The following is a 10,365-nucleotide window of genomic DNA, read 5'->3' as shown; positions in this document are numbered from 1 at the left end:
AAAATAGTGAAAAACTAAGTGCTAGGCTTATTGAGTGAATGCGACAGTTTCATAATGCCTTTACACCCTGTAAAATCTCAAATGCAATGCAGCCAGAAAGGAAATCACTAGTGGTCTGCCATCATCTAAACTACAAAATGTGCCTGAGCACTCACACTACACATGACACATTATTTAGACATAATGCACTAGTGTGCGGTTTACAAATGATCTCTCAAAGCACATGTAAACATTCAAGGGCAGTTTCTATACGACCTTTAAATTTAGTTTAAATGGAGATTCAAGTTTGGGTATAAGAATGATAATGATTGGAGTGGGATTCAGTTGTAGGTCATCACTTGTGGACATAATCGTTAAGCCTTGGTCTTTTTTTTTAATAACTGTGAATTTATAGCTTTGCCACTAGTGTGTAGGATTGATGTGTTCTCTAGACGCAACAGGAAAAATACTCTATTAAACCTGACTGCCCACAGATGCATTTCCAACTTCATCCACATGCCATTCTCGTTACAAGTGCATTTTTTTCACTGATCATGGTGCTCTGGTTAATTAGTTTTGTCAGGAATTGAGCTTCAAGCTGCAATGCGATCAACAGCTCCATTCCTTGAAGCGTAAATGTGCAAGATATCCATTCGCATTTCAGATGGACAAAACATGAATAAGGGTATAGCATAGCTGTACATACCATCATCATGTGACTCCAATCACAATCAGTTATAAAGACCAACTAAAAACACTTTAATTTTCCATATAGGCAGGGCCAAAAGTAGGGCAGGAGTGTGTTGGAAAAAGATTGACTTGCTGTGAGCACCTAGACCTTTTATACCAGGCAAATGTTGAAATTTGAACAATGAGAATAAATGAAGTGGTAAACTGAGTGGAAACACAATACAGACAACTCGTTTTGATTATAAATGTAAAATGTGGTTAAAACATTAAAAGTTCCACAGGTTAACCTTTAAATACATTATGGTGTTAACACATTGTTATGTCAAGATAATATGACAACGTACCACAGTCTCACTTACTGGTCAAACCCCTCAAGACCCCAACCAAGTCTGGGATCTAATTGGATACTGTATTTATTGGTTTTCATATTATTGACATACAAAATAAAAAGGCTTTGTGCAAATACATCTTTGCCCGGTATATGACAAAGGGCTGAATCAGACAGAGCTGATATGGCAAAGATATGACACCAATCAAAAACACACTCCCATTGTTTAGGGCATAAAACTAACAAATAACAGACTTTTAAAAATATACATTATATAAGAACCCACACAAACACACACTCAAACATGCTTCTGTACACAGGCGCACACACACAAACTCCAGATACAAGTCTGCCGAAACAAAAAAAAGCAAACAAATATACAGAGACAACAGCTAATTGGTCCAGATATTAAAAGAGAAAGAGAAAATAAAACAGGCAAGCTAAAGAAGAAATAAAATGGTCCGCTTGAACAGAGACAAAACCAAACACGGTCTAGACATAATGATGTGCAAGTTACAAGTAATGTTTTTAGCTAAGCTATGTAGCTTGACATAACTTTAGTGGGATGTGAATGATGGCCAAAGATCACATGATTTATTATACAGAGTAATTCCAAATAATTTCTAATAACATCTTTAATTCTGATTGGATGTAATTCATGCAATTATTGGCCACCATTCTTCTGCATTATACATCCAAATTTCAGCTACCATATACATTACATTAGTGACGGCTGTGCCTAAGGGAAAATCTCAAGTTGAATTTTCATAGACATACATCACACAGCTGTTCGACAATTAAAAGCTGAAACAAGTGCAAGTGAGAAAAAAAGGAAAACACAGTTTGGTTTCTCTTTATATTACTTATTCTTTATACTACAGGTGTGATGAAATAAACTGTGTGTTTGTGAAAATTGCTCAGGATACGCTACTCTTATTGCTGCGATATGTCTTCCTCTAAAAATGAACAGGCAGAAAGAAATACGTGAAATGCTGCTTTAAGGCACAACTATACCTACTACAAGAGAAGATTCTTAAAGTAATATAAGGATAATATGAAGAGGTAATATACTGTAAGTGGACACGGTTTCTGTCTCTCAGGGCACAGACCCAAGCATTTTTCTAGGTTTTCTAGCTGCTGAGAAAAATACTTTAAAAGGAGAAACAAGAAAAGCAAAACAATTCGAAGCAAAAGCTTCAATTATTTAGTGAATGGCAGAGCATAAAACATTTTGAAATAAAGCTGTTGGGCTCATCTGTTAACACCTCCATCTCTTCCTCTGTCTTATCTTTCCACAATCTTTTCATATGAACACTGACATTAAACAGGACAACTGCCTTGTGTTACAGTGTGTATTTGTCAGTCATAGGCAATTTAAATTAAAGCTGGAGAAAATGAGTCTTTCTGCAAGGCTGCTACGTTGTCTTGTTGGATTTGTCTCTTGAAATAGTGGAACTAGACTTTGCCTGGGCCTGAGATTGTGCTTCAGACCTTGGCCTTGGTGTGGTGCCACTTCGCGGAGTCCCTGGTTTCTCCTGATGTTCTTCCCCGGCTTGGGAGTTTGGAGCAGTTGGCCTTTTGGAAGTCCCTTGGACCTCCAAAGATCTCTGAGAAGTTGAGGCTGGCTCAGATTTGGATGACGTTTGTTTAGAGGGAGATTCAGTCAGCCGTAGAGACTGGGAGCCAGAAGCAGCAGACGGACTCAAAGAGTCAGGAGAATCAGGACGTTCCAGGCGACATTCTTTTATTTTCAGGTGGGTGGCATCTGTCTGGGGATGCTGGTCCTTTGTCCGCTCTGAGGCCTCTTTAGTACCTGGGATGTTGAGTTTGACTGGGCCAAGCACACTCTTAGCCACTGTGGCCAGTTGAGACACAACTTTGTCCATTCCGCTCCCAGAGGCAGTGGATGGAGAGGCAGCTGCAGCCTGTCTGCGGTTGTCAGCCTCCTTCATCTCCTTTGAGATGCCTCCGGTTGGTGTGGTAGCAACAGGGATATCCCTCGTCACTCCAGAAGCAGTGCTAGGATCCATTTTACCACTGGTTTTGGACCTGGGCTCAGAAGTTTTGGGGGTCCTCCGGGGATCCAACGGAGGTGTGGTGGGTTTGATGAATGGGTCTTTGCTGACAGAGGTAAAGGCGCTACCATGGGTGGAAAAGGTGCTGGACAGAGGGCTGGGTTGAGGTGGAGAAGGCCTAACACTGGATTGAGAGTCCTGTGCCTTTAAGTCTTTCTTTTTTGACTCTTCAGCTAGTGTTGAACTGGAGTCTTGGGCCATAATAGAGGTTGTAGGAATCTGTTCTGGGGGCTTGGCTGCAGCTTGCATTGACAGTGAGGTTGAAGTTTGTGTCTGAGATTGAGTGGTACTTTGGCTTTGTATCTGCAGTCCTCGGCTGGGCTGAGGTAAGCCTGGGGGTGCAACCATTGAGGGCGTCAGTCCCAGTGTCGGTGGAGCTGCTGGTCCCATCCTGATGGTATGGGGAGAGGCCATTACAGTTGTAGGCCTCAAGACATGGCTAGGAGGAACATAGCTTGTCCTGCATCCATCTTGGCTATCTTCCGACCCTTCGTCTGTCTCATCCTCTGAGGAGTCCACCTCATGGATGGCATCCTGCTTTTGAAGAGACTCGCGGCGCTCAGCTCGATCCTGGCGAATGGCAGACAGCTTGTCTTTCAGTTTACTCTTCCCAGGAACAAGTCCCAGAGTTCCAGTTCCAGACTCAGGACCTTCTTGCCTGCCCAGTTTACGAACTGAAGGCTGCAGGCTGCCCTTTTCTGCAGGAGACATTCTTCCTCCCATTAGAGTCTCACTGGCTGACTCCTGCAGGCTCTGTAGACTGGGGTCTCGCTGCATCATCTCTTTTTTAAAATCTGAATGTGAGGTATCAAGACTGTGTTTGCGGCTGGCACCAACTGGTAGCTTTTTATCAGCAGTAGAAGACGGAGAAGGAGATGAGGATGAAGAAGAAAGAGAGGCTGCAAGCTTCTCAGCTGATTGGACACGTTTGAGCAGAGGAGAGCGAGGAGGGTCTGCACTCTTTGGGCGGGATATCTGTCTTACTAATGGAGGTGAAGAGTGGAGTTTGACAGGGAAAGACTGGCCTATTGAAGAGGTGATGAGCGCGTGGCTTGGCAGGGGCGAAGGAGAACGCGGTGGGGAGGTGTTTTGAGGGGTAGGCGACGGTGTACGTGCCAAAGGGGATAAGGGGATATTGCCTGCGGACTTCCGGCGGGGGGAGCGGTACTGACGCTGCAGTTTGGGAGCCAGACCATGCAAAGAGCTGGGTCTGATCTGTCCAGAACTGGCAGGAGAGTTTGGCACACTGGAGCTAGGTGAGCTACTTTGGGATGAGTTCCCACCAACTGCATTAGAGAAAGAGAAGTTTCAAGTTTAAAGATTAAACTTATTAAAGAAATATGAAGATGAATGAAATGGCTTGAGACATGATATTGATTACATTATGGGAAACTACTGTATTGGCCCGAATATAAGACGACCCTGATTATAAGACAACCTCCCTTTTTCCAGATGTACCTTTTGGAAAAAGGCTTTTTAAAAACCAAATCTTGTTTTTTCTCAGTAAAACACATTTTGTCTTCAATTATTTTCATATGCCATATTTTTCCTATTTTAATTTTTGTTTTGAAAGTATGGTAAAAACTGGTAAAATGTACCAACAATCACATTTAAAATATATACACTTTTTGATATAACATTAAAAAAAAAAAAAAAAACGGTAGCCCATCTGAATTAGGACATTTAGGCTATCCATCTAATAGTAGCCTACCAAAATCTTATTAACAGTAGAAGTTAAATCTTACTGTAGTCTTCAAATCTGGGTACTGTCTTGCGTTTTAAAATCGCAAAGGGAGTTTGGTCCCATCGGGCTAATGTGACAGTCACGACTCATGCAGCTGTAAGGTTTTCTTATTCTTTTGTTTTTACTCTCGATCTTTACAACACGCATTACATTACGTATTTCATGGCACACTCGTTTTATGCGTATTTGGCGCCCCCTATTGTTGTGGGTGTATTATTGACATGTCAAAGTCTAGACCCTGAATATAAGACGACCGTGTTTTTTCAGATGTATTTCCAAGAAAAAAACATTGTCTTATATTAGGGTCAATACGGTAATTACAATATTGTCTGTAGACGCCACAATGTTAAATTAAATGAGAACATGATTTGACACAGCAATTTGTGTATAAAATCACATTGGCAGTAGTTGGTTTGTATGATGTATATAAAAATATTTAAATACTGTTTGCTACTGTGATTACTGTTTTGATATAAGAGATAAAGGCTTCACCTGAGTGGGCAGAGTCAGGAGTGGAACGACAGCCCTGCGTGGGTGAACGAGGGGACATGTGCGTGGGAGACCCTGGGACACTTTCACCTGATGAGACTGAGCGGTTCAGAGAGGACAGGCTACGACTGGTGTGGAGAAGGGTCGCTTGCTTGGTGATCTTACGAAACAGGGAGTTTCTCTTCTTACTGTAGTAGATAAGTATATACAAACCATTAATGGGACAGCAAATGTAAGCCCGAGGAATTGAAATCAGAAGAACTCTGTGAGACATAGGTATTTGGATTTCATGGTAAATGTTAAACTTCACCTATCTTGTCCTTCTCTGGTTTTGGTTCTTTTGTTGCGCCGGGCCATTTTGGACTTGTAGCTGGTTTTGCGTGCAGGGCCAACCTTAATAGATGTATTCTCAAAGGGCGTAGCAGAAATGGACACCTTACTGCCACTCTGCAACATAAAAAGAAATTAACCTGAATATCAATCATTTCTAAAGCAATAATGCTCATCAGATTGTAGCTGTCGACGTACTTTGAGAATGAGCTCTACAACGTCTGTGTGCACGAGTCCATGGACAGGCTCTCCATTAACATGTGTGATGAGATCTCCTTCTCTCAGTCCAGCCTCATGAGCAGGTCCCCCATCCTCCACGTGCTGCAAAGCCATATGTTAGAGCACTCAAAACCACAAATTGGTGCAGTCTAACTGTATCATGGAGAATAACTGGATCTGCCGTACTCACCCAGACCATGTGGTGCACAGTATAAATGTCTGTGTCTCCCATGTAAACCCTGATGGCACGCAGGGTGAAACCATATTTCTTGCCGGCTCGGTGAATGACTATGGCGGGTTTGACACTGCAGATGGCTGGGGAGAGGTCTCGGCTAGGCGAGGAGTCACGTGATGAGGGGTTGGACGAGAGAGAATGAGGGGACATCGGACTGGCCAAAGGAGAGGCACCATGGTGATCTGAAAAACAAGAAAAAAATAAATTGCACCTCAGTTAAAGTATGATAGACTGCCACATACATTTCTTTCAAAAGATAGAGACAGCCAATACAATAAAGTGACTAGTAAGACATGGTCCATGTTCGTCCTGGCACAATATTTTTATTAACAAATCATAAGCATTGCAAAAGAATTAGGATTGTTAACCTATCGTCATATCATCCTATTGTTTAAGGACCAACAAAAGAACAAGTCTTGCATGGCAAAATCATGATGATCAATTATTTTTACTTACCAGCAGGGATCATGAGTGAAAGTGTAGTTGCTGAAGCGGACTTGATGACTTTGTTAAGTGGGCGTGACGTGTGTTTCTCCATATCTCCTGACAGCAGTCTGTGGCGAGCTCTACGAGCTGCTAAATCACTGATGGCTTTAGGAGTGGAGTTTTCAGATCCTTCAGCACTGTAGCGAGAAGCTCGATCCAACACATCACCAGAACCACCAGCTGAAATCACACATACGAAAAATTATAGATATGTCTACAGGAAATGGCAAACTCTCAGAATGGATCAATATGTTGTTATTTGAAATCATAAATCCCATTCATTTAGTCTAGGGCCTTAATAATACATAGTCTTAAAAATATTTTTAACATTTGAAAGTACTAGTCCCCAGAATAATTCCACAAGACTGACGTGTGAGTGTGGAACGGCTGATCTGTCTGGAAGTGGAGCCTGGTGTGGTTGGCGATTCATCCAGTCTGAGCTCTCTCTCCACAGGGAGCTCTGGTATGGCCTGAGGCAGATCTTCCCCCCGAGGTCCCCTCACATGGGTCTTCCTGCCCCCCACACCGCCATCCTCTTCGCTGGAAATGGCGAATCGAGGCATTTCAATGATGGCCGAGCAGCAGCGGCGACGTACGGTCAGAGGCGGGCTGGAGTCGCTCTCGGTGTGAGATGACTCAGAAACAGAGAGTCGCTTCCTTAGGCTACAAAAGACCAAATGACCAGTTCCTTACACCATGTTGAACAAACATAGCTGTATATTTTTCAGAAATATCTGACTATGAAAACTATGATTTATTTATCAGAATAACTTCAGGTGTTTCACTCACATCTCAGGTGAGCCCACCAGCCAGCTCCGATCTCGAGACTTTAGGCCACTGAGACTGTTGATACGCTCTCCTCCCTCTTCACTCAGACTGCGTTTAGTGGGAGGAGGGGTGCGCTTCTCCTCATGCAAGGAAAGACGCTCCATACTACTATACACCTAAAAAAGAGAGACCGACAGGGAGTGATGGAGAGAATAAGACAGATTAAGTTATAAAGAGTATAAACTGCTGAGGACACTAGATTAAACTTAAAATTAAGCAGAACTGATACCATGTCTTTATAATTACAACTTCTATTTTGCTATCCTATATATGCTATCCATATGCCCTATTATACTTCACCCTGCTTTGAACTACTGTATACTACTTGGCATAATTATTTATTTTGTGTATTATTAATACATAAACTATTAATTGAATGTCTTATATCATTGTTTTTGCTGTCGTTAAGAGTGTTAGCATGTGTTACTTCACACCTTGCTGAATCGTGGTGAACAGGAGGAGAACTGACGGATCTCCAGATGGTCATCATCATTTGTGTCATCCTCTTCCTCCGAGTCCACGTGATGATACCGATCTGAGCGTGCTAGCGGGTCGAAGAAAGAGATTTCAAATTGTGCTTTAGATAATGTAGGCCCATGTGGTGTGCATCTGTATTGCAGGTAGAGAATAAAGTATCTTGTTATAAATTTCACTACAGTCCCTGCTGCCTGAACACGTACTGTCAAAGTAGCTAGTGTCATCCTCCGACTCCAGCTGAGGAATGAACTCTGCCTTCTGCCTCAGGAGACTGTTCCAGTCCAGATCAGTAAAAAAACGGTGCTGTTTCACCTCAAACGCACTCCCTGTGTGACAGGGAAAGAGAAGATCTCTTCAAATATTTCTCAAAAAACAGAGATATAGGATAACATTAAAGAAAAAGTCTTCTTAAGATTTTCTGTTCAGGTTTATTCATACACTATTAATCTCAGCAGATCAGTCAAGTCACTCCTCTTAAGACTAAACCAGGGAATAGATCAAGTCAGTCTGTGCAAGTAAGTGTGAGTTTGTGCGCTAGAGGACCTGTTCCCAGACGCTCCAGAGGGTTTTGCCGCAGTAGTTTGGAGATGAGATCTTGAGCATCTGGAGGCAAAGCTTCATCACCTTCTGGCCAGATTATCTCATCTATTGAACCACACATACAGAATCATATTTCTGGAAGGACTCTCAACAACATCAGAATTAGGTTCACAGGTCAGATTTCAGAGAATTTTTATATCTTAGACAGATGACACAAGAATAGGCTGATTTTAGGAGTCTTAAGTTTTTCAAAATTAATTACTGACCAGTAAAGAAGATTATCACTGATTAGGAAAGTAAGACTAATAATGATAATTGACATCACATAACATACCAGTCAAAAGTTTGGGCACTCATGTTTGTATAATGTATGCAATGTTTCTCATCATGAAATTTTTAAGAAAATACTGTTTTTTGCACTTTCTTCTAGACACTAACCACTGATGACTTGTCCAAACAGCTCCTCAGGCGTATCCCCAAAGAAGGGAGCACATCCCACGAGAAACTCATACAAGATAACTCCCATGGCCCACCAGTCCACTGGCTTTCCATAGCCCTGCCTCAGAATGACTTCAGGAGCTATGTATTCAGGAGTACCACACACCTGATGGAGAGAGAAAGAAAGAGTATCCTTTTATTAACAAAAATAAATAAATAAATAAACAACAAATGCAAGAGACAAAATACAAAGTTTCTGTACCTGTTTGTCCAGAAATTCACGGGCATCTTTTTCAATGTGGCCCTCATATAGATTGGTTGTTAAGCTCATTAAACCAATCTTGGACAGGCCAAAGTCTGTCAGTTTGATGTGTCCCATTGATGTAATCAGCAGACTGTTGAAAAACAGGCCATTCTTTATTCTGACATCAGTGAATATAAAAAGGCCATCCATCCATCTAAAAAAATTGCTGTCTAAACCAAAGCCAACTGATCTGTTATCAAGCATGTTTTTGTATTCTTTGAAAGTGAGATGGAATCTAAAGGACAAATAAAAAGCCTTAAATCAATGATAGAAAGTCAACTACAAGCACAGTGGTTTGGTGTTACGTGTGCTTACTTGTCAGGTTTGAGGTCTCTGTGCACAATGCCATAATTGTGAAGGTATTCCAGTGCTAGAACAGTCTCAGCAAAGTACATGCGTACCATGTCCACAGGCAGAGCCCCAATGTGCTTCAACAAAGTGGCACAATCTCCACCTTCAGACACACATAAACACTTTCAACTACAGCATCACTCTGTGGTGTATCCTATACTGAAATCCTCCATGAACGTAGTCACCCAAAGTTGTACAAGTGTTTCTTACCCTCCACATACTCCATAACCATGCAAAGATGTCTCCTTGTCTCAAAAGAACAGAACATACTGACAACAAAAGGGTTCTCTGCAAATGTCAGGATATCTCTTTCCACAAAGGCCTGTTGGATCTGGTTTCGCAGGATCAGGTTCTGCTTGTTGATCTTCTTCATGGCAAATCGCTGACGGGTCTCCTTATGCCTCACCAGAAACACAGCCCTAAGTGGAGAGAGGTATGCATCACTATTAAGCTTCTAACTGTTTAACTGTCTTCTAACTCTACAATTATTAAAGACAAAGAGTGATGGAGAGCCAATAGATGACAAATTTCAAAGGTTTTATCATTTTTTATCATTGATGTGACAGTAAAATCCTGTTGTCTTACCCATAGACTCCATTACTGATGAGTTTAATGGTCTCAAAGTCTTCCTCACGTGGAGTTTTAGTTTTGGGTTGAGGCTGGAGTGGTTGTACGGTGGCTCCTCGACTCTGCACATGAACACAAACACTTGGTCTTAGTTGAATGTTATTGTACAGAATCATTGAAGACTTCTCAATTCTATTACACACATCTGTGGAATCTGCCTCTGTCTCTGGCGTTTCAGGGTTAACGCTGTCATAGCTGCTCAGCTGGGCCATTTCTAGAGAGCGA

General features: G+C 41.9%; 1 protein-coding gene across 9 annotated transcripts in view; it reads right to left on the bottom strand.

Annotated features, from left to right (window-relative positions):
• Window positions 1-1,280: 1,280 nt before the first annotated feature.
• Window positions 1,281-10,365, bottom strand: part of mast2 (microtubule associated serine/threonine kinase 2) — a 178,436-nt gene continuing 169,351 nt past the window's right edge. For 8 of the 9 annotated variants that reach the window (XM_016284722.1, XM_016284725.1, XM_016284726.1 and 5 more), the window contains 17 exons: window positions 10,284-10,354; window positions 10,099-10,202; window positions 9,724-9,932; window positions 9,478-9,616; window positions 9,121-9,253; window positions 8,859-9,024; window positions 8,424-8,525; window positions 8,084-8,206; window positions 7,838-7,947; window positions 7,365-7,519; window positions 6,946-7,238; window positions 6,546-6,755; window positions 6,045-6,271; window positions 5,834-5,956; window positions 5,616-5,752; window positions 5,309-5,493; window positions 1,311-4,358 (listed from right to left, as the gene is read on the bottom strand). In XM_016284722.1, the coding sequence (XP_016140208.1) occupies window positions 2,413-4,358; window positions 5,309-5,493; window positions 5,616-5,752; window positions 5,834-5,956; window positions 6,045-6,271; window positions 6,546-6,755; window positions 6,946-7,238; window positions 7,365-7,519; window positions 7,838-7,947; window positions 8,084-8,206; window positions 8,424-8,525; window positions 8,859-9,024; window positions 9,121-9,253; window positions 9,478-9,616; window positions 9,724-9,932; window positions 10,099-10,202; window positions 10,284-10,354 (4,433 nt within the window). In that variant the 3' untranslated portion in view covers window positions 1,311-2,412. The other variant, XR_001610180.1, reaches the window with a different exon arrangement.

Source organism: Sinocyclocheilus grahami, unplaced genomic scaffold (genome assembly GCF_001515645.1).
Source record: "Sinocyclocheilus grahami isolate Dianchi unplaced genomic scaffold, SAMN03320097.WGS_v1.1 scaffold187.1, whole genome shotgun sequence".
NCBI lineage: Eukaryota > Metazoa > Chordata > Actinopteri > Cypriniformes > Cyprinidae > Sinocyclocheilus > Sinocyclocheilus grahami.
Note: the sequence above shows the minus strand (reverse complement) of the source record. Positions and strands in the feature narration are given on the sequence as shown.